The 13,351-nt window shown below is 56.1% G+C and overlaps 1 protein-coding gene across 5 annotated transcripts; it reads right to left on the reverse strand.

Annotated features, from left to right (window-relative positions):
- Positions 1 to 306: 306 nt before the first annotated feature.
- On the reverse strand, positions 307 to 12,810 carry LOC142003037 (retinol dehydrogenase 8-like). 5 transcript variants are annotated; one of them, XM_074979657.1, is made up of 8 exons: positions 12,714 to 12,755; positions 11,575 to 11,719; positions 7,364 to 7,472; positions 6,465 to 6,626; positions 4,862 to 5,041; positions 4,218 to 4,311; positions 2,969 to 3,152; positions 307 to 1,349 (listed from the first exon to the last, which is right to left on the reverse strand). In XM_074979657.1, the coding sequence occupies exons 2-8, from the start codon at positions 11,656 to 11,658 to the stop codon at positions 1,119 to 1,121; spliced, it is 1,044 nt and encodes a 347-aa protein (XP_074835758.1). In that variant the 5' UTR covers positions 11,659 to 11,719; positions 12,714 to 12,755; the 3' UTR covers positions 307 to 1,118. The 5 variants fall into 5 exon arrangements, with proteins under 5 accessions (XP_074835758.1, XP_074835759.1, XP_074835763.1 ...); XM_074979658.1 differs by lacking the exon at positions 11,575 to 11,719 and having other exon boundaries at positions 12,714 to 12,810; XM_074979662.1 differs by lacking the exon at positions 11,575 to 11,719 and having other exon boundaries at positions 7,364 to 7,468; positions 12,714 to 12,730.
- Between the last annotated feature and the right edge of the window lie 541 nt (positions 12,811 to 13,351).

Below are 13,351 nucleotides of genomic sequence, written 5' to 3' on the forward strand. Positions count from 1 at the left end.
ACAGGGGTCAGGGCAGAGCAGCCCTGAGCCTGCCTCTGCCCCAGCCTTCCTGCATGGCCACAGGCAACTCACTTAGCCACTCCCTGCCTCAGTTTCCCATCTATAAAAAGGGGCTGATGGCCGTCCCTTACTGCCTAAGTGGGCCTAGGCAGCCATGCTCACTGCTGGGACGGGCCCAGCTGCTGCCGTGGGGGCTGTCCTGGCTCCCCTCCTCCCTGTGGGACGTGCTGTTTGCTGTCCCACAACCCTGCCCAACTGCTGTGGCTGGACATTCCCAGGACTTAAAAACTGAGCCCAGCCAGCCTGCTCCAGCACCTCTGTTTATTGCAAGAGGGACTCCTGCACCCTGGGGGATGAGCTTTGGGGCTGTCCTAGTTTGCGCCAACTGCTGTGGTGGGGGGAAATCACCACTCCCGACAACCCAGGCCTGTGTGCCGCGGGTGGGTGTGTGGAAGAGATCAGGAACTGGCTGCAGCCTGGAATTCAATACAAAAATGCTCTTGCCTGGCTGGGAGGCTGCTGCACCTCCCTGGGGCACAGCCCAGACGTGCCAGCTGAACCTCCAGCCCTGCCAGCTCAGGCCCCACAACCCAGAGTGGCCCCAAGCCTGGCTGCGCTCCTGCCGTCCCAGCCTGCTGGTCAACAGCTGCCCCAGCCTCCCACCCGTGCTCCTCCAGGCTTATGCCAGGCCACCCTGCTGGGGTGAATGGAGCCCTCCCTGCCTGCTGCTCATGGGCTCCCTTGCCCCAGGCACTGCCCGCCCCAGCCTCAGCTGGCACCCACCTGTGGCCCTGAAAGACAACTCAACCCAAGCCGCATCCTGTCCTCCCTGAGGGCAGGGGTGGGGAGGGCCCTTTTCCCCTCCTGCTGGAAATCTTTTTTTAAAGCCCCAAATGAACTAAGAATGGGCTGAAAAGAGGGGAAAGGGGGGTGCTGCTCCCCCCCCCCTTAGATCCTACACACACTGCGCCCCCCTGCAGCACCTCCCCGGCTTGGTCCAAAGCTCTGGTGCTTTTACAGCGGCTGTCGGTGCTGGGAACTAAGGTCACGCTACGGAGAGGGGAAGACACAGGAGCTGCCAGGGCTGTCCAGGGAGGATGGGGCTCGGTGTCTCCCGCTCAAGGAGACTTGGTATAGGCCATGTCCCTCCTCTTCCTCCACTGCAGCATTTTGAGGAGGCTGAGGCTGGCTTTGAAGAGCCGGTCGTGCTGGAAGATCATCTGATGGAAGGCGCTCAGGGGCAGGTTCCCAGTGGGGTCGGCGTGTTTCAGGGTGGTCATAGGCGTGTAGAGGCCGTTGGTCTGGTAGCGAAAAGGCGGCTTCTCTGCCAGGATCACCTTGGCTGTGTGCTGGGGAGAGAGAGGATGGGCCGGCCTGTTAGCTGCTCGACCGACACTGCACCAGGGCTTAACCCCCAGCTGGTACTGACCCCAGTGGAGCTGTTGCTGGGTCGTAGGCCAGATGCCCAGCTGGTGTTTGTACAGCTCCCAGCACCATGGCTGGGGCGCTTAGATGCTACCGTAATACACCGAATAAATAACGCACAGTGCCTAATACAATGAGGTTCTGGGCCAGGCATGTCAAACTCAAGGCCTGAGGGTCGCACAAATGAAAACTGATAAGCTTTCAGGGCTACCAGAGAAAATGTACCTCTACGGGAAAGTCGTCATTATTTATTAGTATAGATTCTTTTAGGTATATTTCATAATATTTTTTCAGGCCTTGGTTGAATAGAATACAGCCATTTTAATTGAGACATTAAGACTTTATAAACCAAAATTCACATAGTCCATAAAATGGGATGTGTAGAACTGTTCTTTTCTCATATCTAATCGTTTGCAATTTAAATATAAATTTAAGGTACTCTGTGCCCTGGCCGGCTCCCAGCCCCGGGGCCGCACACAGCCCACAGCCACGTTTTTGACATGCTTGTTCTGGGCTAGGGCCGGGGCACCTCAGAAGTAGTAATACACCAAATAAACATACAGCACTTAGTACCACAGGGCCCTGGTCCATGAGTAGGACTCCAAGGCACAACATAAATAATCCTTGCTCCATTGGACTCAATGGCCTGATCCCCAAGTGGTGTAAATCAGCATAGCTGATTATTGGTAGCATCTATAAGCCCCAGCCATGGCTTAGGCTCCACTCCTGCTGTAGGTTATTTGATTAAGAGTATTACAGTATGGCCTAGGCAGCCCAGCCTCTGGCCAGGACCTCAGAGTGGTAGGTGGCGTATTAGGTGTATTACAGTACTGCCTAGGCGGTCCAGCTGTGCCAGGTGCTGTACGCACGGATAGGAGCTGCCCAAAACTAGAACGCTTTCAGGCAGCCCAACTCTTCAGTGGGGCTGAGCTGACGGGCCCCAGGTAGGATCTGGCCCAGCGAGCTCTGCTCTGAACCGTTGCTCCTAGCCAGCAGCGGGCGCAGCAGGGTGCTGGAGAGCACAGGATGAGAACCAGGACTCCTGGGTCCTATTCCCAGCTCTGGGAGGTGAGGGAGCCTGAGAGCTAGGACGCTTGGGTTCAATCCCAGCTCTGCAAGTCCTTTTTCTTGTTTGTTCCTCAGTTTCCCCTCTCTGAACTGGGGATCGCTGTGCCCAGCTCAATCAAAGCCCTTTCCCCTGTGTGGATCTCAGAGCACTGCACAGTAGCACATTTGCTTCCCTGCTGGTTGCCCGGCCTCACAGACCCACCTCCACCCTGCCCCACGCAGCAGATGACTGGGAGACAGGTCGAGTAGTGTTTCAAGACTGAGCCCAAAGACCCCAGCTGGTCCCAGTACTGGCAGCTGGATTCGGAGGTGCCCAGAACCTCTGGCCCACACCCCCAAGGATCTACCCACCTCCCCAGCATCAGTGTCCACAAGCCTTGCTTGGAAGGACCACCAAGTCTGGTGTGACTAGAGAGCCAAGCGCTATGGGGCTAGGAAGGGGGTGGCGGGTCAGCTTGGGGAAGGGGCTTCCTACCTCAGCCACCTCCTCCGGTGACTGCCCCAGGGCTGTGAAGACTTCCTTGGAATAAGCCATGTAGAAGCCTTGGAATATGTCCAGCGTCTCCTTGTCAACCGCAGACAGGTCCATGTGGGCAGCTTCTTCATAGAGTTTCCTTTCAAACTCAGTCACCACTGGTCCGGGTTCAATGAGGCTGATGCTGGGGAGGAGCAGGAGAGCATGAGTAACATGTCACAGCTCGTAAACCCAGCCAGGGCCTGGCTTTGTGAGGGCACACCCAGAGAGGAACTGCCAGGACCCTCCACTGTTTAGGTCACTGGGCCCTACGATCCAGCACCTCACCCGCTGTCCCTTCCATATCACACCACTGAACCACAGAACACTAGAACTGGAAGGGACCTCGAGAAGTTGTCGAGTCCAGTCCCCTGCCCTCCGGGCAGGACCAGGCACCATCTTTGATAGGTGTCTACTTAACCTGCTCTTAAATATCTCCAGTGATGGAGATTCCACAACCTCCCTAGGCAATTTATTCCAGTGTTTGACCACCCTGACAGGTAGGAAGTTTTCCTAATGTCCAACCTAAACCTCCCTTGCTGCAGTTCGAGCCCATTGTGTCTTGTTCTATCATCACAGGCCGAGGGGAACAATTTTTCTCCCTCCTTGTAACCCTCTTTGAGGTACTTGAAAACCACTATCATGTCCCATCTCAGTCTTCTCTTTTCTGAACTAAACAAGCCCAGTTCTTTCAGTCGTCCCTCATAGCTCATGTTCTCTAGACCTTTGATCATTTGTGGTGCTCTTCTCGGGACCTTCTCCAATTTCTCCACATCTTTCTTGAAATGTGGAGCCCAGAACTGGACACAATACTCAGAAGGCTGGGCCATATAATTCATGATCTACCTTACAGCCATGCACCTGGCCTGAGCTCCCACCACCAGCTCCATGGTCAATACCTCCCCTTCTGTGGACACACCACATGCTAAGCCCAGTGCTTGGATGCTGTGGGGGCGGGAGTGTCCTTCTGGACCCTGCCTCCCACATTCTCTGGGGGTCCGTTCCCCTTATCTGCGCACCAGGAATGTTAGCGGTGGCGGGGGCTGGTCGGTCTTTCTCGTAGATCAATGGAGCTACAGGGTGACTCCATCCGCTCCCTGCAGCCCCTCAGAGCTTCCGGCAGGGGGCATCTGGTACCATCCATTGTCGTCCCCCTCGCAGTACTAGGGCTCATCTCCCCTGCACAGCCCGCCCCCCCTCCCCGGCTTACTTTACACCGAACTTCAGCGCCTGGAGGGCCAAGCTCTCACAGAACCCTTCCACAGCAAACTTGGAGGCCGAGTAGACGTCATTGAAGAGGAGGCCTGGAGAGTGGACAGGGGAGGGATTCAGCCTCCACCCCCCACGGACAAGCAGTGGGCAGGGGAGGGGGCAGGGCTGGCCAGGGGAAACATTTGGCTGTGCCAGGAGGGCCAGGCCACAATGAGACAAGGTTCAGCCACTGGGGAGTGGAGACGGCAGACTGGGATTGTCCCACTGGCTCCTGGGGCTCCCCTCTGTGTCGGATCTCTCCGTGGTAAGGTCTTTGGGGCACAGACCAGCTTCTGGCTCTGTGTGTGTACAGCCCCTAGCACAGAGGGGTCCTGGGCCAAGGCTGGAGAGTCTAGGGGCTACCGTAATACACCTATTAGCAGCACACTTGAGTCAGTCTCTCTTGGAGGTCGGGGAGCCCAGAGCTCAGTGAGGGGGTCGCAGCAGGGAAGAGGTCAGTGTCCCATGTGGGGCATGCAGGCGCCCTGTGAGGTTTCTACCACCCCCAACAGGAATCTGTCCCTGGCCCCCTCCTCCTCTCCAACTCAGCAAAGCCCAGCCAGTCCCCAGGGGCCATGGTTCCCCGTTGTCCCCGGGTCGCACCTTGCAGCCCCAGGACGCTGCTCATCACCACGATATGGCCCCGGCGCCGGCGCTTCATGTCGGGGAAGACCTCACGCACCAGCCGCACCAGCCCAAAGAAGTTGGTGTCGAAGAGGCTCTTCATGGCGGCGATGCTCTGGCTCTCCACCGGCCCGATCATACCCAGCCCCGCGTTGTTCACTGCAAGGGACGGGGGTGCGTGAGACCAAGGAAACTGTCCCCACACTGGGGTAACACTGCTGTAGCTCCCCTGGCCCCGCCTTTACTGGTGGGAGGAGCGCAGACTGCAAGGGAGGAGCCCCACAGCAATGGGAAGGCAGGGGGTGGTGACCAGCATTCCCTGTAAGCTGAGTGCCAGGGCGGCCACCCAGGAAAGAGTCAGGTGCCACCAGCTGATTAGCAGAACGCCCACAGCGCAAGTCTATAGGTGGTGCACATCCACCCATGCCTCGGTGCATATAAAATTTATTCCTCACATGGAAAATATTAGTGGGAACATAGACTGTGATTCCCCTCTCCCTCCAGCAGGGGGCAGTGCTATTTCCCAAAGGCAGAGGCACAATATTCCCAGACCCAGCATGGCTCTGGCTGTCCCACTCCTGGCCGGCCCACACCGTGAGGCTCCTGATGTGTTCCTTTGTAGGGGAACAACCCTACAGGCCTCATGGCCTGATAGCTTAGATTGGCCCCCAGCCCAGTCCAAGGTAGCAGGGCATGGGGTTGGGGGCACACCAGGCAAAAAGGGTCCATGGGTCTGATCCCACAGGCAGTGTTCCTGGTAAGCCGAGCACATGGGCAGCCACCCAGGAATGATTTAGGGGCTGCTTAGCTGATTAATAGAGCATCCAGAGCCAGCGGTGTGTGTATCTACTCGTGGTGCACATCCCCACATGCCTTGGTGCACCTAGCAAAATTTATTCCACCCCTGGATGGAAACAAATCGAGGGAACCCTGCCTATGGGGCTCCCCCTTAGCGAGATCACCGCTTTACGGTGCGTCCCACTCCTCTTCTGCCAAACCCTCCAGTGGGCTGCCACCCGGCAAGGCCAGCAGGACAGCTGTGTGCGAGATCCTGTGTCCACTCCTGTCTGCCCCATACAGCAACGGCAGAGGGGAAGAACCACTACTGGCCCTTGGCCCTGCAGCCGGCTCCTTTACCAGGGGCAAAGGGGCAGGACCAAGCCACTTAGTGCTCTTCCCTTTACACCAGCCTCCTGTCTGAGCCTCACACCCCATTACCAACATGTGTGCACAGGGACCTGGCATGGGACACCCTAGGTTTGGGGCTGGGGGAAGTTGAAGCTCAGGGTGCAAACACAGAGCCCACCTATGTAAGTTACATGCTAGAAATATGGGTGGAGCCTAAGTGGGTCGGCCTGAGTGGGCGGAGCCTAATGGGTTGGCCTGAGTGGGCGGAGCCTAAGGTACTCAAGACCAGACACTCTTCAGATGCCCTTCTCTGGAGGGACCTCCAGCTGCTCTAGCCCCCACCTCCCACAGTGTGTCCGCAGGGGTGAGGGGGTAAACCAGTGACACCGTTTGCAGGGAAGAGCGCAGCCTCTCGCCAGAAGCTTTCCAAGGGAGGCGGCCCCGGCTCTCCTACCCAGCACATCCACTCGCCGCTGGGGAATGCCCTCCACGCAGCGCCGGATGGATTCCTCGCTGGTCACGTCCATCTGGTGGATTTCCAGGGTCGTGTCCAGCGCCGGCCCCGCCTGCTTCTCCAGAGCCTGGCGCTTGTCCAGGTTCCTCATGGTGGCGATGACTAGGCAGAGAGATCAGGGGCACTAAGCTAAACAGGTTCAGGGCTGGTTGGAGCTTGGATGGGAAACCCCGGGGTCTAAGGTAGGAGCTGCAGGGGCTGGGGGGCTGAAGGGGGTCTGCGTTGATTCTGATGCACTAGGGGGCACTGAGTTGCAGAAGCAGGGGGTGTTTTCCCCTTTTAGGCTATGCTGACGCCAATGGTCCTGCCCCAGCAGAGATCACAGGGTCATTTGCACACAATCCAGAATGATAGAGGCCCCTTCTCACCCTATTGCCCCCCAGCCTCTCTCTGCAGCTTTGATTGAACAAAGCATTCTGCAGGTCCCACCCCAGCGGTGGCTGCATTTCAGCAGCGGCTGAGCCATTTCTACGTGAACAACTGCCGTGCCCCACCCCAGAGGTGGCTGCATTTCAGCAGTGGCTGAGCCATTTCTGTGTTAACAACTGCTGTGTCCCACCCCAGAGGTGGATGAGCAACCCCTAGATGTACTATTCCCACCGCACATCCTATCCCAGAAAGGGCTGCTTTCAGCAGTGGCTGAACAATCTCTGTATTAACAGCTGCCACATCCCACCTCAGAGGTGGCTGCATCTCAGTGTTGGGAGAAGTGGTTCGGAACACAGACCATGAAGCCCCTGGGGAGAAGAGGCTACACAAGTAGCGAGACAACCATAATTTCCCTGCCCCATGTTTCTCCTTTCCTCCAGTGCCTCAAATCCCCACCCCGACGCCCTCACCTCGGAATCTCTTCAGCTCATCTTTGGCCAGCCGCACAGCCAGAGCCAGCCCGATCCCAGAGGAGCAGCCAGTCAGAAGCACGTTCCGGCAGGACATCCCTCCGTCTGTCTGTCCAAGCAAGAAAAATCATGGTGGAAGAGCTGCATGATAAATGGAGGGAGCGGGGCCTAGTGGGTAGAATGGTTGCGGGGGGGAATTCAGGACCGCGGGGTTCTATCCCAAGCTCCAGGAGGGGAGCAGAGTCTAGTGGTTGGGAGTGTGGGGGTGGGGTGAAGAGAACTGGGCATCAGAACTCCTGGGTTTGCTCTGCAGCTCTGGGGGAGAGTGGGGTTTAGTGGGTGGGGCTTGGGTGTCAAACCACTGATCTACCTGGTTCTACCAATTCCACCTTCCCCTTCGCTGTCCTGGCTGGGTGCTGCCCAAAGCTGCCTGCCTGTTGTCTCAGCTCTTCCTAGGAGAGGATTTCCACATGGTGAAATGGCGCCAGCCCCAGCCCAGGGGGAGCCAGCTCTGTATTATCGTCTGCGGTGCCCCACCCCAGAGGTGGCTGCATCTCAGCAGTGGCTGAGCCATCTCTGTGTTAACATCTGTGGTGCCCCTCCCCAGAGGTGGCCGCACCACTGTGGTGGGGAAGTCCCTGGGTAAAACTGTTCCCATATCCTGTCCTACTCCAGAGGCGGCTGCACACACTGCTCTATTTGCTGGCTCTGCCTGTCAAACTGAGGCCCACGGAGCAATGTGCGCAGGGGGGTGAAAAGCCCAGCTCCTGACCCCCATAGCTAACTGCCTTAACCCCTGGGGTGTTCTCAGGCTGCTGGACCCCCCCCTCCTGTCGCCGGAGGCTCTGTCTGCACCCCAGGGCTCCGGAGCCTTTGTGGTGTGGCTGGAGCGCCCGAGAAACTGATTTGGCTGCTCCCTCTGAGCCTTGGTTCCCCCACACCCCTTGGTCTTTTTAGCCCTGTGCTACTTGGAGCAGGGGACTGACTCTCACCCGATACAAGAGGGCATCTTGGGGCTACCACAACCCCCTGATAACTCAGGTCTCCTCTGCAGAGCCCTTGGACTGGCCAGACACAACAGGAGGGATCCAGGGGCCCTGCCAAGGCAGTTGGCAATTAATAATTAATGACCAACAATCCTCAGAGCAACGGCTGCCCTGATCTCAGCTACTCATGCTGGAGCCAAGCCAGGGGCCACTCCCTGACCCAGTTCAGACAGCCAAGCTGCTCTCAGGCCGTGGGGTGTGGGGAGAGGGGGTTGAACCAGCCAAAGCACAGGAGCTGGGCTGTTATGTCTCTGCACTTCGATTTCTTCAGGGACAAAAAGCTCACCCAGCTGGGAATTCCAGCAGCACTGGGCGGGCAGCCAAGTGGGATGGGGGAGAGCTGGCAGAGACCAGGGGACAATTAACAAGGGACCAGGCCTGCAGAGGGGAGATTCTTCTGCCAGTAGAGAATCACAGAACACTAGAACTGGAAGGGACCTCAAGAGGTCATTGAGTCCAGTCCCTGCCCTCATGGCAGGAGCAAACACCTCCTAGACCATCCCTGACAGATGTCTGTCTAACCTGCTCTTAAATATCTCCAGTGATGGAGATTCCACAATCTCTAGACAATTTACTCCAGTGTTTCACCACCTGACAATTAGGAAATTTTTCCTAATGTCCCACCTAAACTTCCCTTGCTGCAGTTTAAATCCCTTGCTTCTTCTCCTATCCTCAGAGGCCAAGAACAACAAATTTTCACCCTCTTTTAGGTACTTGTAAACCACTATCATGTCCCCTCTCCGTCTTCTCTTTTCTAAACTAAATGAGCATAATCAGATATCAGGAAGAGTAACATAGAAAAACCTGTAGGAGAACCCTTCAATCTCCCTGGACACTCAGCAACAGATTTAAACGTATCAGAGAGGGAGCCGGGTTAGTCTGTATCTTCGAGAACAACAAGAAGTCTTGTAGCACCTTATGGACTAACGGATATTTTGGAGCAGAAGCTTTCGGGGGCAAAGTCGTCATCCTGCAACAAAAATGCTTCAAAAACAGACTCCAAAGCGAAACTGCAGAGCTGCAGTTCATTACAAATTTGACACCATCAGCCAAGGACTGAACAGAGACTGGGGCGGTTTGCTCATTACAAAAGCAGTTTCTTCTCTGTAGATGTTCACACCTCCACATGAGCTGCTGCTGATGGGCCACATCCTCTCTGACTGAACTGACCTTGTTAACTCTGGCCCTTCTCTTGACCGGGACTTCCTCCTTTTCATGAGCCTATAAGTTTAGGCCCTCCTCTGGAACCCCCACTCATGCATCAGATGAAGTGGGTCTTTGCCCATGAAAGCTTGTGCTCCAAAATATCTGTTAGTCTCTAAGGTGCCACAGGACTTTTTCCAGTCGTCCCTCATAGCTCAATATATTCTTGTTCAGTTGTGCTCTGACATAAGCCACATTTCCATCAGCTGAGGAGGGGAAAGTGATTTCGGAAGGGTTCACAGCCCGTTCCCGAGCAGGCGAGCCAGTCACCAAACAAGCCCAGCCGCTCCTGGGATCAAAGGCAATACTTCCAAGGCTGGAGTTTTGTACCAGGGGAGCATCGGTCCCTCGTCACGCTGGGCGCCGCACAGAGGGAGGCAACTCCTCTCAGAGTTCCCTCTAAGCTGAGCGCTTGGGCGGGCGGCCAGCCAGGGGAGATTCAGGCACCACACAGCTGAGCACCAACAGCCAGCAGCGTGTATTTCTATGGTGGTGCACATCCGCACATGCCTTGGTGCACATAACAAAACTTATTATGCATCTACATGGAAAAAAATCAGAGGGGACATTGGCCCTTGCCCCAAAGAACTCACAATCTAAAGGAACAGGCAGGTGAAAGAGAATCAAGCTCAGTGTTCAGCTCTGCTGCAGGCTCCGTGTGTGACCTGAGGCAAGTTACGGCAGACCTGTGCCTCAGTATCCTCACCTGCATAATGGGGGACAATGACAATCCCTTCCTCGGTGTATACGGAGGGTTGGGGCTGTCTCTCACAACATGCCTGTGCAGGATCTGGCACAACAGAGGCCCAGCACAGTGAGACGCCAACTGCAGCTGAGGTTCAGTGCAAGGTCCTCCAAGCATTACTGGAATAGCAACAATAATGAACTGCAGAGGGGCCCGCAGTGTTTCCCTTAGGGTCAGAGTTGGCACAGACCCCAGTAGGCCACCCCAGACCCCAGGGAGCACCACTGAGGGTTGGTATCTTCACAAATACAGAATGGGAAGCAACGAAGGGTCCTGTGGCGCCTTATAGACTAACAGAAAAGTTTTGAGCGTGAGCTTTCGTGAGCAAAGACGCACTTCATCAGATACAGAATGGGAAGCGACAGTCTAGGAAGCAGCACTGCAGAAAGGGATCCAGGAGTCGTAGTGGAGCACAAGCTAAACATGAGCCAACGGTGTGACCCTGTTGCAAAACAAGCAAATGTGATCTCTGGGCTGTATTAACAGGAGTGTGGTGAGCAAGACTAGGGAAGTCATTCTTCCGCTCTACTCCGTGCCAGTTAGGCCTCAATTGGAGTATTGTGTCCAGTTCTGGGCACCGCATTTCAAGGAAGATGTGGAGAAAGTGGAAAAGGTCCAGAGAAGAGCAACAAGAATGATTAAAGGGCTAGAGAACATGAGCTCTGAGGAACGACTGAAAGAACTGGGCTTGTTTAGTTAAGAAAAGAGAAGGCTGAGAGGGGACATGACAGCGGTTTACAAGTACCTAACAGAGGGTTACAAGGAGGAGGGAGAAAACTTGTTCCCCTTGGCCTCTGATGACAGGGCAAGGAGCAATGGGCTCAAACTGCAGCAAGGGAGGTTTAGGCTGAACATTAGGAAAAACCCCTAACTGCCACGGTGGTCAAACACTGGAATAAATTGCCTAGGGAGGTTGTGGAATCTCCATCACTGGAGATATTTCAGCACAGGTTAAATAAATATCAGTCAGGGATGGTCTAGATCAGCATTTCCCTATTTTATTTGACCACAGAACCCTTTTAAACATGGAAGGATTTTGGGGAACTCCTAACAGCAGTCTTATATATGGAAAAACTAGGCCACAAATAAGTAAATATAACAATAAACACTAGACGCATCTACCCTAGAAGCATCCGTCTGCAGAAGTTACTGCCGGAAGAGGTGTGCCCACAAAACTTCTGCTGACTTATCGTGTCTATGCATAAAAGCAGACCGACCTTTAGAGCTGCTCTGTTGACAAAAGGGCCTCCCGGAGCGTCTCCATGGCTTTTTTGTCGACAGTTTCTCCAGACAAAATGCATTTTGTGTGTAGACGCTCCGTGAGTTTTGTCAACACAACCCTCTAGTGTAGAGGCAGCCGTGCTAAACAACGTCATCAGATCAACATTTAGTTTAACTGCACATATTCAAAAACACAAAGCACGTTTAGCAGATTTAATAGAATGACTGCGGGGGTATGCGGTGGTATATAACAGGTGATCACACCGCGTCATCTCTACTCTCTGGCTACGCTGGGCATTGCACAGGGACACTTATCACGGCAACCGCAAATGAAAATGGTTTTAAATAAAATTCATAAATGCTTAAATATTATTTTCTAATAATAAAATGTTACGGTAACGGAATTTTCTCGCAGACCCCTTGCTGGAACACCACTTGGCAAACACTGCTCCGGACGGTGCCTGGTGCTGCCGTGAGGACAGGGGTCCAGGACAGGGGTCCGGACTCGATGGCCTCTCGAGGTCCCTCCCAGTTCTGGCCTTCTGTGACTGTATGAACTGTAACTGCCCACGCGTGCGCGTGGCGTGGGCGAGACACGGCCTGGGCGACCGAGGGAGACTCCAGGGGAGTCTGGTGCAGGTGGGGTGAGGCAGGGGAGAGGGGCAGCTCTGTACCACACTCGGCAGCCTGGGAATTCCTGGCGACGGCGCTGTGCGCCCCCCCGCCGCCCGCCCCGGCCCGGGGAGAAAGCAGCAGCCTCAGCATCCCCCAGGCTGGCTGATCTCGGCTTATTCAGGAGTCAGCTCCTGCCGGCTCAGGCTATAGATAGCAGGGTGGGGGTGTCTCTCCGCCCGGCTGCCCCGCCCTGGGAGGTGGCTCTCAGACCCGCACCCCAGAGATCCACCCTGCGCCGCGCTGCCAAAGGGCATCCCCCGCACACCCGGTCCCTGCTGCGGGCGCAGCTCCCAGCCCTGCGCTGCGCTTTGCACCCCGCTTCCCGCTCCATGCGCCCCCCCGCACCTGGTCCCCGGCGCTCGCAGCCGCACGGCACCCCGACCTCTCCTGCGCCCCCGCCCCCTCCAGCTCGTCCCAGGGCACAGCTGGGTCCGAGCCGCGCGGCCCCATCCCCGCCTACCTGCACCGCCGCGGGCTGGGTCGTCCCCCGGCTCCGCCTCGCCACGGCCCCGGCCCGGCAGGGGGACACACCCCGCGAGCCCGCAGCACGCCGGGGCTTGTAGTCCCTGCACGCCGCCTCGCTCCCCCCACCCCTCCCCGGGAGGGGGCGGACCCTGGGCTGGCCCCGCCCCCGCCGCGTCTTGTGATAGGGTGGGAGGGAGGTCCCCGGGTCTGTTATTGTAGGGTCGGAGCAGGGACATGGGCCTGTGTTATTGTACAGTGTCTGGTAAGAGCTGAGCAGCGGCTGCACACTGGATGTCTGCTTATGCAGATACTTTATTTTGAAGTAACTGAGCTTTGAAGTATTTATCTAAAGATTTTTTTTTTTTTAAAAAAAAAGCTTTCGGCCGCCTTGGCAGGCGGTTCTAAAGAGCCGGGCCGCAGGACTGAGCTGCTGTTGCTTTGTGCCTCGTGAGTGACAGTGCATGGTCCTACCCTACAGACGCCCTCCTGGGCTGGCTGTGACCAGCTCACACAATCCTTTTGAGCTTCAGAAAAAGTTCAGTCCTTTGAAATAATCCAAGGGACCCTGCAGAGCTGCTGGGTGTGGTATGTCACCTGTCGCCCCAGTCAGCGGCTGGGTCAGATGGCTGGCGG

The sequence above is a fragment of the Carettochelys insculpta genome, chromosome 29 (assembly GCF_033958435.1).
Source record: "Carettochelys insculpta isolate YL-2023 chromosome 29, ASM3395843v1, whole genome shotgun sequence".
Taxonomy (NCBI): domain Eukaryota; kingdom Metazoa; phylum Chordata; order Testudines; family Carettochelyidae; genus Carettochelys; species Carettochelys insculpta.